Source organism: Camellia sinensis, chromosome 1, assembly GCF_055761805.1.
Source record: "Camellia sinensis isolate YWXY chromosome 1, ASM5576180v1, whole genome shotgun sequence".
NCBI lineage: Eukaryota > Viridiplantae > Streptophyta > Magnoliopsida > Ericales > Theaceae > Camellia > Camellia sinensis.
In genome coordinates this window covers 12,045,987-12,059,264 of record NC_138961.1, presented here as the reverse complement: position 1 = coordinate 12,059,264, position 13,278 = coordinate 12,045,987, and the positions used below count along the sequence as shown (strand labels likewise).

Sequence of the window (13,278 nt, the reverse complement as noted above, 5' to 3'; positions counted from 1 at the left end):
GTATACGGGACTAAAAAATTGCCAGAAATGTAACACTGGGCTCTGATACCATGTAAGATTAGTTTGAGAGAGTGAGAGAAGCTATAGAGCGAGAGAGAAACTCTGAAATGTTTGTATATACATTAATTTACAAAGAGAATGAAGTCTCTCTTTATAGAGAGAAATATGGGCATTGGATACCAAAGAACCCACTACCACAGAAAGCATAAAGTGAAGCTATACAATTAACAATTACACCGAAAGCATAAAGTAAAGCTATACAATTAATAATGATAAAGCTAAAACTATTCTAATTAACAAGTATATACTAACATTCTTAATAGATAGTTTGCTAGATTTGAATTTTTATTTTGGGATGATAATTTGGAATGATTAACCAACATATTTACATTCCTAATGATGAGAAATATTGATTAGTTGAATACGCATTCATTGGCTTGAGTATGTGCTTGACCTTCAAATTCTTCCCCACAACCCTGAGAGAAAAGGTGGAATGATGTGTCAAACAAGGATCTCATGATGGGCTGAATTTCTTATTTCCATTATTGAGAGTTTTAACATTTTATTGTGTTGTTATTTTCAGAAAATAATGCAAATAAATACACAGTACTAGGAGAAACTGTTATCACTTCGAACCCAACAAACCAAACGAAAAGAAGAATTTTTTCTCAAGGAGGCGCAGGTTCGGCTACATCAGTATCAGCAAGCTGGATTGAATCACCACCACCCAACCAATGCAAGCCCAATTGATCCTTGTGGTGGCTACGGTGGGGCAGCAGCCACAGAAGCACACCGGGCTTATGCCACTGGTCAATCTGAGTCCTACACAGATAGAACACCATTTCTTGGGGGTGGGAGGAATCAACGAACTGAGGCTAGAGTTCCAATCCCTGAGGGCTGTGTTTACAACAATACCAGTGCCCGCTATTACTTATATAACAGTTGCAATAAAATACATATAAGTTGGTTGGAACAGCATACTGACTGCATTCTTCTCTCTCGCTCTCTCTCATGTTTCTATTCTGGTGTTGTTTGAATGTGAAATAGAGAATGATCTTCACCTTGACTATTTATGAAGGAGCCACTATGTTGATTAGAAATGCGGACTTTTTCTCCTTGTTCATCCATTTTTCCCTGAGCACGAACATTTTGATGTCGTTATATAGAATTGATTGCATCACTAACAAGAACACAGTTTTAAGGCATCTTCTCATTCTGCTATGTTATTTTGTGTTACCCATTTGACAGAGAGTGAGAACTCTCCTTATACTGGTTGATGACCTCAGTGGACTAATAATAATATAATAACAAGACAGACACCAAAAATGATATAAAATAAAAAATTTAAAAAACCACAGAAAAATGACCCAAAAGGCAACAAAAGCATCATAAAAGGCCATTAAATCCTTTGCAACAGCAAGTTATGATAGATTTCAACAATAGTCCATAAACTTACTGCTGATATAAGCTGCATCAAAGAGAAGACAAACAAAAAACATAGAACATTTTGTTAAATTTGATAGGGTTCTGCTGATTATTGGGATTAAAAACCTCCAACCCAAACTTGTATTGTATACCAAATCGGAAAAGAAGGCCCGCATTTTCTGACTTTAAAAGATGTGCAACAACAATAAATACATCCTCGGGTATTTTCCATTTCATGTTACAGAAAGGGCCGATAACACAAATTTCCAGACCAGAAACCCTATGAAATATTAGTCCTAAGGATACAGTACAATTGTTCTTGGGTGCACTAGAGAGAACCAAAATTGCGACATTTAAAGCCTGCATAGCAACAAAGAAAATTTGCCCATAAAAAACAAAATGTAAAGGACCCAACAGAATCATTAGAATTTCAAGGTCTGAAGGGTCTGATCTGACATTTGCGAACACTGAGAACTCCGAGACACAGAATAACAATAATCTTCACATTAACCCATATAACCATGGGTGATGGCCAAGAAGCCAATTACCTGCAACATTAATGTCTTACTTCTTCCGGTTCTTGTGTTTTACTTTGACAATTTTTCGACCAGACTTGTCAGTGGTCGCACCAGAACCCAATGAAAAGCTGCCTCCAGCACCAAATTCTAGACTACCCGATGACTGAAATAGAGATGGATTTTGCGGAGCGCTCTGATTTGGTTGTTGGCTACCAAATTGAAAGGCGAGCCCTGGCGATGGAGCAGTTGAACCAAACATAAAGCCAGATGACGGAGCTGAGATGGGCGGTTGACCAAATACCGGAACTGCAGGCATGATGGATGCCTGTACTGGGTCCTCAGCCATGCTATCCTCCATGCTCATCTGATCACCATTACCTGAGGCAGCCGTGAAGACAGGAACAGCACTACCAAACATGGGCTGTGCTTGGGAAGAGGCAGTAGCAGTAGAAGCAGCTGAAGTGAACATGAAAATGGAATCCAATGAGCCACTAGTAGGAGTGGATGATCCAAACACCATAGGGGCACTGTTGGTAGCAGCAACAGAAACCGAGGATGCTCCAAAGGAGAACCCAGTTGACGGAGACGCAGAACTAAATGTTGAGTTAAATGAAGGCTTGGTGGGCTGCCAAGTGGAATTAAATAAGCTTGAAGTGGAACCACTGGTGCTAATGGAGTTCGTCTCCGAAGAGGAAGCTGAAGAACTGAGACCAAAACTAGTGCTTGAGCCAAACACATTAGGAGTTGTCGAAGAACCAAATACAGAACCACTAGCGGTTGAAGAACCAAATAGAGAACTGCTAGAGGTTGAAGAACTAAACAGAGAACTGGTAGACGACGAAGAACCAAACAGAGAACTGCTAGAAGTAAAAGATATAGTCCCTGAAGTCCCAAACACTGGAGGCGAGGCGGATGACCCAAAGTGAATTGGCATGCTCTGCGTAACAGTTGCAACCCCAGTTCCACCACTGGTGCCAAAAAGAGAACCCTGAGACTGATTATTCGCAGTTGAAGTGGAAGAAGCACTGAATCCAAAGATGCTACTACTTCCTGTGCTTGCTGTTCCAAATGATGTGCCACCAAAAGGTGAGCTGCTTAAGTTGCCAAAGGTTGTTTCCTTCTCAGTTTTGGCCTTCAAATCTGTAGTTTCTGCACCAGAAGACGATACTGCTGAAACTGAATTTGATGGAGCTACAGAGGTGGACCCAAATTTGAAAATAGGGGCTGCCGGAAATGAAGGTGCTGCAACAGAGGTTGAGACACTGCTATTCAACGAGGTGGTCAAGGTGTTGCCATTGTTACTCATGGTAGCAGTAGTTGAAGAGGCAACATTAGAAAAGCTATTTGTGACAGTCTGATTTGTAAAATGACTGGAAGCTAGAACTGGAGCCGGGGAGGAAAATATAGAAGGACTTGAAGCAAGTGAACCATTACTTAGACTTGAATTGTTGGCAGGAGCACCAAAGGAGAAAATGCTGCTTGCTGATGTTGAAGTTGATGCAGCAGGCGAACTTGAAGTCATAATAGCTCCAGACTTTTGAGCGTCTTTATCACCTTTAACCAACTCAGGAAATTTTGGTACAGTGTCAGCACCAGAAGCAACATTGATGAAGCTGCACATGCACAGAAAGACACATTTCAGAAAACACTCACAAACTTTTTAAATAAAATGAAAAGACAGAAGGAAGCAAGAGTTTGACTTTGAATGGACAAAAAAAAAACTCTCATGAGAGTGTCAAATAATAAATAATAATACAATTTTGTTGCCAACAAAAGCCATTAAAAAGTAGATACTGACCTGTTTGAATTTTCTACCTTTGATTCCAATGGAGCACTAGATTTTTGGCCGAAAGATTCACTGACAGAAGATGGAAAAGAAAATGTGAGCGATGGAACCTTATCAACACTTTTGTAGTTGGAACTAAATAGAGGAGGAGCTGCATTTGGTTCCTCAAGGGGAACAATCCTATCAAATACTGAGGATGATTGAGGAGTGGCCACAACTGGCTGAAAAGCTGGGCTGGAAGCAGGTGCAGTAGAGAAAGAAAATCCGGTGTTTTTCTCATTCGCCACAGAAGCGTCAGTAGTTCCTAAATCAGCTGATTTTTTCATTACAGGACTAGCAGATGGCATGATTTCAGGCAACACTGGAGTTTTGTTCACAGTCACTGCTTCAGAAGCAGCAGCCTTGCTCTCTGCCACAGATATCTCCAATATTTCTTTCCCCTCAGCCAACGGTATAGATGCAGCTTCATTAGAATGAATCTCATCATCCAGCTCCAGAAAATCCTTTACAAGAGAACCATAAGATTTAATATTGTTGAATAGTACATATAAATTTGATATAAATGGAACATGAAAAAAAAATATCAGGAATTTACACATTGATTTTGAGCACATCAATTTATCTGTAAGGAATGACCGACTTGCAAGCTGTTGCTACAAAAGAGCAACAACAAGGACTAGGAGGTTAACCAATGTTGAAGCTAATAACATAGTCACACAAACCCTCTATAAGGGGTAATAGAAACAACCCTTAAACTCTCATGGTATGCTCTCTGAAGAACAATATGTTGGGTCAGGAATCAATAGTAGGAAAGATTCAGAATCAATACCCAAGACATCAGGGGACAAAAAAAAAAAAGAAGAAAAGAGAGCAGTTTGACTGAGAAAAAAAACCTACACTACATGGACGAAGAAAGGCAACACCACCAACCTCATGTGCACTCATCTGGAAAGCCTGTTTCTTTTGAGGACGTTGAGTAAGAGATGGTGTGAGGATTGAATCTGCAGTTTTAACACCGATCACAGTATCTTTCACTGAAATTGTAGTATTGCTGATCACAGCAGGAGCAAACATCTCACGAGAAACAAACTTTTTAGGGCCATTTTCTTCGACTTTGTCTTGCTTTTGAGAGCTAGTATCACGAGCATCAGGCAAACAGGTGTTGTGCATATCCTCCAACTTATTATTATCTTTGGCATTGTGAAGAATCTTTGATGAATCTACATCCTCCAGGCTTCTAAGAGCCTGGCCACGCAGCATATTTGGCATCAACTTACTGGGTGATTTCTCCCTCACAGAAACTATCTTACCCTCTGATGATTTCTCCTTTGGAACCAACTTTTCAAGCTGCTGTAATATTCTTGTAGCCATCTCAGTAGACTTAGAAGGAACAGGAGTATAACTTGTACTAGGAATGCTGTTATGCTCATTTTCTCCCACTGTTTTCGAGGTTCTATGCTTAGGTTCATCTAGGGAAACCAACTTCTGGGTTGAAGAGGGTTGAGTGGCATCATAACCAACTCCAGTTCCAAAACTAGAAAGAGGACTTCGAGATACCGGCAAACTCACATTTTTTGGAGTCGAAAGAGTAGTTTTCTGTCGAAGCCTGCGAATGGGACCAATAGATCCAATATCATCTTCTAATACAGAACTCCTACGTTTTAGGACCTGAAAAGACGAAGAAAATAAAAAATAAAAAATCTATACTATATAAAGGTAACACCTCAGTTTGGTGTGAACAACAAAGTGAGGCTGTGCAACCCTTTTTTATTCCAAAATTATCCAAAAAAAATTGTTTGTTTTGACTGTGAGGGAAAAATTGTAAAATTCACACATTTAAAATTATTCAACCTCGGCTTGAGCTGCACAATCTATCTGGATTCCCAACCCCACCCCACCCACCCACCCAAACAGAAGCGTAGCCTACTGCACACACATTGCATGTGCCATGAGTTCTAGTATATAACCAATATAATTGATAATCCTGAAAGGAAAAAAAAAAAAAAGGTTTCATAATCTCCTGGACAAATACCAATTGTTTAGACCCATGTTCACTGTCATGCTTCCATGGGAAGTGGGATGATGATGATGCAGATGGTCCACCATAACCATCATATGTGGAACCCTGGAAATTAAGCAAGATATAGCCAAATTTTAAACCTTGGAAACAAAAGAAATTTCTATGCATATACATATTGGTCAATGGTCAGCAAATAAACCTTTTGGGTAGCAGTTGGATTAACCCTGGAATATGGTGTACGAGCCATGCTATATATTGCAGATCTGCCTCGGGATCTTGGGGTCATAAAACCATTTTCACTAACACCTACACGAACAGCAGGCTTTGGTACAAGTGACATCACAGGTGACTGTGGACGAAATGGTACATTATTTAGTAGATTTGCATCTTCCCTCAGCGGTTGGCTTCGCAAACCTAACATTGATGGTGACACTTTTGAAGGCCTACCACCCATGTATGCTTTTGCAAGCTCAGCAGGTGTCGCAACATCCTCATCAAGGACCTGAAGACATTATCATATGAATATGAAATAGTGCCATAGTGCAACCATATAATGGTGCAATCAAAATATATGAACAGAAAATGAAACATTCCACGCATGTCAAAATGAACCAAAAAAGGATTAGACATTAGAGCATATTAGCTTACTTGTGAACTGACAACAGGAGTTGAAATCGGTCCATGAAGTCTATGGCTCTCCAAGTGGGTCTCATTCCCATTTGCTTGTATTGGATTACTTGCATATTCATCCTGTCTTTCAAAAGCAGATGATGGTTGTGGAACATTTGATTCACTCCTTTTGTACTCATCCCCATTAGGTAAATCAACAGTTTTTGAATGCAATAGCTCTGTCAAACGATCAACCTCAGATCTGTACCATGTAATTCACATCAGTAATACAGCACAAGTCCACACAGACATACAGACAATTGAAACCCCAATTACAGATCTGTACCAAGGCTTACTCCCACCCCAACCCATGATGGAAAGAGGGGTTAAGGAAAGAAACAGCATCACAAGCACTATGAACCTCATGACAATATAATTAAAACATAAATATCTGTTTGGTTTTGAGTTTTTCAATCCATATTTTTTGTTTTTAGTGAACTTTCTAAATATTTTAGTCAATTTTTTTTTTACTTTTTAGATATACTTAATATAGATACACTTAAAAAGTACAAAATTTGTGGGAAAAAATCTTTTAAAAATTCACTAAATACTAAAAAATACCCAAAAAAACAAAATCCAGTACATTTTTGTATTTTTTATTTATTGAATTTTTAAAAGGTCTTTTCACAAATATTTTAATTTTTAAGTACATCTAGATTAGGTGCATCTAAAAAGTAATATTAAAAAAACACGAGTCTAAAATATCAAAAAAAGTTCACTAAAAAAAAATTAGCGATTGAAAACTCAAAAACTGTTCTTTGAAAACTCAAAACCAAACAGAGTGAAATATGTAAGACAAAAGGGAACAAATTAGAATTTAACATAAAATTCTGCAAAAGACAAAATGTTAACATCAACCATACAAGAGCCTTACAAGATGAACATATATTTAAAAAGTGAAGATATGTTATTACTTATATATAAAAAAACGCATCACATGTGAGTGCAAACGCATCACATGTAGAAATAAACAAACCCATACTCACACAAGCAAGTGCACATGCACATGCTAGCAAACAGGCACATGCAAGCGGCAAGCACAAATGCATGTTCCTGCAAAAGGCATATGCAAGGTTTTAAAAAACAGCCGCAACCGTTACATAACGCCGTTATGTAACAGTTGTGGTGGTTACTGCCACTCGTTACGGACGCTATAGCGTTGTGACCGAAATTCACATGTGTAACGGCCATAACGGTACCATAATGCCCGTAACAGTTCGTTACACACCATTACACCCTTTTATAATATTCTGAATAACTTCCTTTCCCAAAAAAACAAATAATTTAGTTCGTTACACACCATTACACCCTTTTATAATATTCTAAATAATTTATTTTCTTATATGAATTTATTTTCCCAAAAAAACAAAACAAAAAAAAAAAACAAATATTCAAGTGATCCAAGTCCAAAAAAAAAATCTTATATGAATTTATTTTCTTTATAATTTTTATTTCATTACATTAACACGTAAAATAAAAAATATATAAATAGTAGTTGTATTTATTTTTATAATTATTTTATTTAATATTTAATTATAAATATTTTTTATTTTGTTACTGTAATGTGTTGTCTAAAAAAAGTCTTTAAAAAACTCAAAAATATTTTTTGTTTATGGCACAATTTTTATTTTTATAATCATTTCATTTAATACTTAATTGTAAATAATTTTATTTACAATGTCGTCTTAAAAAATGCTTCAATTTTTTTTTTTTTTTTTTGGTTTATGGCACAATTTTTATTTTTATAATCATTTCATTTAATATTGTGAATATTTTTTATTCAATTAGTTCTGGTATTGGCCAAAAATAATTTGTAGACATTTAAAATCAATTATCCTTAAAGTCATTAACTATTGAAATAAAATGTAACAAACTCATTTTATAAAATAAATAAATAAATGCCCAATTAGTACACATTAATGTGTATTTGGGAGGGAAAATATTGAGTTGGATCATACTTAAAATTTAACAAAAATTGATCAAAATCTATTTCAAACCCTAGTAAATGTGATTCTAGAGAAGAAAAAAATATGCATATCGGTAAGTTTTCTTCAAATTGCACGAAAAATTTAAAAAAACCACGGTTTCGGTTATCGCAACAGTTACGCTGCGGCCTTTATACCCCGCAACCAAGCCACTGCAACCGCTTCCGCTTTTCAAAACCTTGGGCATATGAAAGCAAGGACACATGCTCATGTGTACAAACCTAAACAAATTACGGTTAGCAGATTCATACCTCCCTTTTATAACCCATTTAACCCCCATAATATGCTTTTTTATTTGTATAGGTTAATAAGCTTCTTCTTCTTTTTTTTTCCAGATATCCCCAAAAGAAAATTAACAGTTAAGGCCATGTTCAGGATCAGGTAAATGCACAACAGCTATTGAATATCCGTCAATTGCCTTCCATCCATTATGGCATGTGATGTGAGAAATGCTAAACACCCACATCATAGAAAACTGCAGGAAAATACAAAGCATGAAGGTGTAACCATGAAGTCACATTTCACAAGCATAGCATGCACTTTCACCCACAAATACATATAAAAAAGAGGAGTAAAAAAAACATACCTAGTAAATGTTTTTTGTTTTAATATTTGCTCCAGTTCAGAAATTCCACTACCATCAGAGCTATTAGTTGGATTGCCACCATCACTGGCTGGTCCTTGCATTCCAAGAGGATTCTACACAGAAAATTATGCACAAGATACGTATATCAGCAAAGCAGGTCACAGTTAACAGAAACATTTTTCACAATACAGGACCACATATATTATCATTATCTAAGAAACATGGACACTTCTAAGTGGGTGAGACGTCCATGTCATGTCTTGTGTCCAAACATGACACTTGTCAAACACTTTCCAACACATGTTGGACACTTGTCCAATTTTTATCTTATTATTTAAAATATATATTAGACTTGGAAACGCTTTATACACTTAAGAGGACAAATTTTCCCATCGCTTAGACACACATGAAATTAACTATAAATTTGAACAAAATAACTTGGGATACAATGATAAATGAAAAACAATATAGGTTTATAGAAATTAGTGTTATGTTACATTTATTTATAATCTTCGAATGATATATTCATATATATGACATATAATAAATATATAAAATAATATATTTTGTGTGTCTACTCGTGTGTAGTGTATTGTAATTTTTTTAAAAATTGTTGTATATTTCGTGTCACATGCCCATGTTCCTTAGATTGTCATAGGGATAAGTTTGAGTAGTAATACTAATAACAAGGGCTCACATCAAAAACGAGAAAGTAGTAATAATGACAAGAGAATGTAAAACTAAACAAAGTACAGTTCAGTAATTGATAAAAAAATAAGAATATTTTCAAATGAAAAAAAAAAACTATAAAGCCAGTAACATGCTCTTACACCATAGGTTGCTTAAACTAGAGCCCAAAAGTAAAGATTCAGACTTACATTGGGAGCGGCCCCCTGAAGCTTATCCCTTGATTCTTGGTTTACTTCTGATCACATCATAAAAGATATATAATGTATAATAATAAATAATTAAAAAAAAAAAACAGACATGGTACTTTGCATTAACATAAGTGCAATTAAGTATCCCAAAGGAAAACCTAGTAAGTTCTTGAATTATAAAAACTGAGTACAATGAAAATAATTAAAAATAAGAACTAAATGGAAATCACAACTGCTGACCAGACTGTAATCAGCATCAGAAAAAGACAAGACACAATATCCTTTCAATCTTATAAAAGAAAATTGGAATCAGTAAGATAGACGTCAAAGAAAATTTATCAAAAAAGCAACAATTAAGTTAAAGTACAGCATTCTTAGCAAAATATAACATGATACAACAAGCAAGTCAATATATATATTAACATGACTAAACCCAAATGACAAGCTTTTCAGGGACTATAGATATTGTTCCCTGAGAAAAAGGATAACACACAGAAAATGAGCAAGTTCACGATCCATGTGAACGTTTGCAACACTTTCAAAATTAAGTTTTCGCATGAAATCTACCAGAATTAGCAAACAATCATCATGGGAGATCTTCTGAGGAAGTTCAAAACATAGTAGCAAGAAACTCCTAATTAGGTGACATTTCTTACAGACAAATGGGTTTCTGCGCTCCCAAAAGACAAAATTTGTAAGAAACTTGCTCCCGTTGAGAAAGAAACTCATTTCCAACTGAGATTGAAACTCTTAAACATACAAATATCAAAGAAACAAAAGAAAAACAACTTAAACTTACTATAATATTTTCTATTTATATTTCTCATTCATACTTGACAAAAACAATTTGTAATTGACATCAATCTCAAATATTTATTCATATTTTAACACATATTTTACAACTACATAGAAAAAATAGTTGTTGGAATATATTTATATAGACTCTAGCTCCCCTGCCACCGCTCTTGCTCCCACCCCCGCTTCATGCAACTATGCTTCAAACACAAAAGTGAATTTAGGGTTTCATGTGTTTCACGTCGAACCCCCTATTCCGGTCCAAGCTTCCACCTATATCCCGCACTAGTCGACAAAGTGGCTGTGACAGAACAGTTATTTCTCGCTGACTCCAAAACAATCTGCTATCAACGCTTCCATATTTATAGCAACACGACATAAATCTGCAAAGCTTAGAATTATCCTCCCCTGATCATTTGTCCATATCCAATTATTAAACTACCATGTTGGAAAACCGTTCCTATGCCCTTTCCCAATATGTTCCATGGGACCCCACCTAGAGAAGTGCCCAATCAAGATCTAACAGAAACAAACTAAGGCAAAAAAGGAAAAACGGTCATTCAACGAATTTGCTACTAGACCTGTTCAGATAAGAGGAATTCCTAACCAGTTAAAATTGTTTTTTGTTTGATGGTAAAGTAGATATCACAACACGGTAGGCTGAATTCAAATCCTATCTTTTCACCTTTCATCTAGGAAAAGAGAACCAAAAAAAAAAAAAAACTCCTATTGGAACCTTATTTGCCATTATAAGTATAAACAATTTCAACACTGAAGAAAGTATAAAACAATTGCATAGCACAGCTCCCCAACAAGAGAAGCCACAAAAACTTGGAACCAGAACAAGTGCTCTGAGTGAAAAGGGGTAAAAGAAAAATACTAATTCCTCATCCCAACCGCAAAATTGGAAACATATGAAGACAGAAAGTGGTCTAGGCCAAAAAAAAAATAGGATTAAAAAGTATAATAATAGAGTTGGATGGAACCAAAGCAAATCTAATGAATGCAATTGTAACGTTCGATATAATGTTAAGAAATTTAAAAGAGAAAAGAAAAAACTGCATTTTTCACTCATTAAGCTTCCAATTTGATCTATACCGCCATCATCAGCAAATGAACTGGAAGCAAAATAATTTCTCTATTTCTTCACAACACAACCTCCAAATCAAAGAAACAGCAAAAACCCTAAAATTTTAACAACTCCACCCAACATTTAAAAAAAAAAAAAACTAACTAATTCTTCAACCAGACCTTAGCCCCAAATTCAAAGAAAATAACTGCAATAATAACCAAAATAAAACAAAAAACAAGAAAGAGAAACCTTCCTAATTGATCTACAGTACCAAAATAATGTCTTTGCAGGTCTTCACCACACAATCCCAAACCAAATAAAATATAATAAAAAACGAGAACAAATCCAAAACAGTAATTCTCATAAAAAACAACAACAAAAACAAGACAACACGTATAAGAGTTGAACCTGGTGGCGGCGGAGGAGGAGGAGGAGGAGCGAGGCGCTTGCGGAAGACGGAGGAGAAGAACATGCGAGCGCTAGCGAAGATGAGTTTGGAGGCCGGGTCTACAAGCTTGGGGAGCCAACCGTTGTTTCTAGGGTTTGGAAGAACAGTCTGCGGCGGCCGATCGTACGGCTTGGTTGGGGTCCCCCGAAATGGCTTCTTCCGAAACTTCCCGCCGCCGCCGCCTTCGCCGCCATAGGAAGTGCCTTCGCCGGCCGTCGTCGACGCCATGGAAGAAGCACTTGAGCTCTCACAACAATGGATTGTAGAGAGCGAACGTTGAAGAGAGAGAGAGAAAAAAAAAATAGGGTTTTTAGGAAGACACAGAGATGAGAGAGGCACGGAAAGTGAGATTGGAAAAGAAAATTTGGGGAGCGTTAGAGAGAGAAAGAGAGAGAGAGAGTTAGAGAGAGAAAAGGTCGAGGATCGAGTAGGTATATTTTACGCGAATTGATTTGAACTTTTTGTAGTTATTTTGGAGATATGATAATTTCACAGAGCATATCATTTTCAATATATAACAGGCAATCTTAGACCGTGCACTATGTAGGAAAGTGAACTGCCGACTCCAGTCATCGTCGAGGGTAGCGGTTTTTTTTTTAAATAAATTATATTCACCATCCTTCGATTTTAAAGAAAATACAATTAATTTGATATTTTTAATGTACATATATTTAAATTTTAATTTACATAATATTTAAATTCTTTCTCATCAATTTGAGTCATATAAGTGAAAACATAATATTGTCATATTTTTTCTATTAAAATATATATTTAAATTTATTTATTTTAATATTTATTCATCATTTACATTAATTTTGACTGTTTTAATCTTATTAAAAAATTAATATAATTATATCAAATTTGTGAAATTAATTATATTTTTAAAAAAAATTTATAAATGTAATTTTTTTTTCCCTAATGCTTTTAACTGAGGTGGTGCTAAAACTAATGAATAATACTGTTGTCATTATGATATCCAAAAATAAAAATAATATTAACAACACTAATAAATTATGATATCCAAAAATAAAAATAATATTAACAGCACTAATAAATATCTAGGAATAGTACTCAGCTGTCATTATGATATAAAAAA

At 35.7% G+C, this 13,278-nt stretch overlaps 1 protein-coding gene across 8 annotated transcripts; it reads right to left on the bottom strand.

The window, feature by feature from the left end:
* Nucleotides 1-1,505: 1,505 nt before the first annotated feature.
* NUP1 (nuclear pore complex protein) lies at nucleotides 1,506-12,667 on the bottom strand. 8 transcript variants are annotated; one of them, XM_028231121.2, is made up of 9 exons: nucleotides 12,143-12,667; nucleotides 9,868-9,914; nucleotides 8,990-9,102; nucleotides 6,398-6,620; nucleotides 5,949-6,251; nucleotides 5,762-5,854; nucleotides 4,627-5,397; nucleotides 3,742-4,232; nucleotides 1,506-3,556 (listed from the first exon to the last, which is right to left on the bottom strand). In XM_028231121.2, exons 1-9 carry the CDS (start codon nucleotides 12,408-12,410, stop codon nucleotides 1,990-1,992), a joined length of 3,876 nt encoding a protein of 1,291 aa, XP_028086922.2. In that variant the 5' UTR covers nucleotides 12,411-12,667; the 3' UTR covers nucleotides 1,506-1,989. The 8 variants fall into 8 exon arrangements, with proteins under 8 accessions (XP_028086922.2, XP_028086925.2, XP_028086923.2 ...); XM_028231124.2 differs by having other exon boundaries at nucleotides 4,660-5,397; XM_028231122.2 differs by having other exon boundaries at nucleotides 9,868-9,911; nucleotides 12,143-12,611.
* Between the last annotated feature and the right edge of the window lie 611 nt (nucleotides 12,668-13,278).

What these genes read in the sequence shown, in the direction of transcription:
- NUP1 (XM_028231121.2), bottom strand. Translation starts at nt 12,410, where the DNA reads ATGGCGTCGACGACGGCCGGCGAAGGCACTTCCTATGGCGGCGAAGGC. An exon ending in ATCCAACTGCTACCCAAAAG is followed by an intron (nt 5,855 to 5,948) that starts GTTTATTTGCTG and finishes CTTAATTTCCAG; the next exon opens with GGTTCCACATATGATGGTTA. An exon ending in AAGGTAGAAAATTCAAACAG is followed by an intron (nt 3,557 to 3,741) that starts GTCAGTATCTAC and finishes GTGCATGTGCAG; the next exon opens with CTTCATCAATGTTGCTTCTG.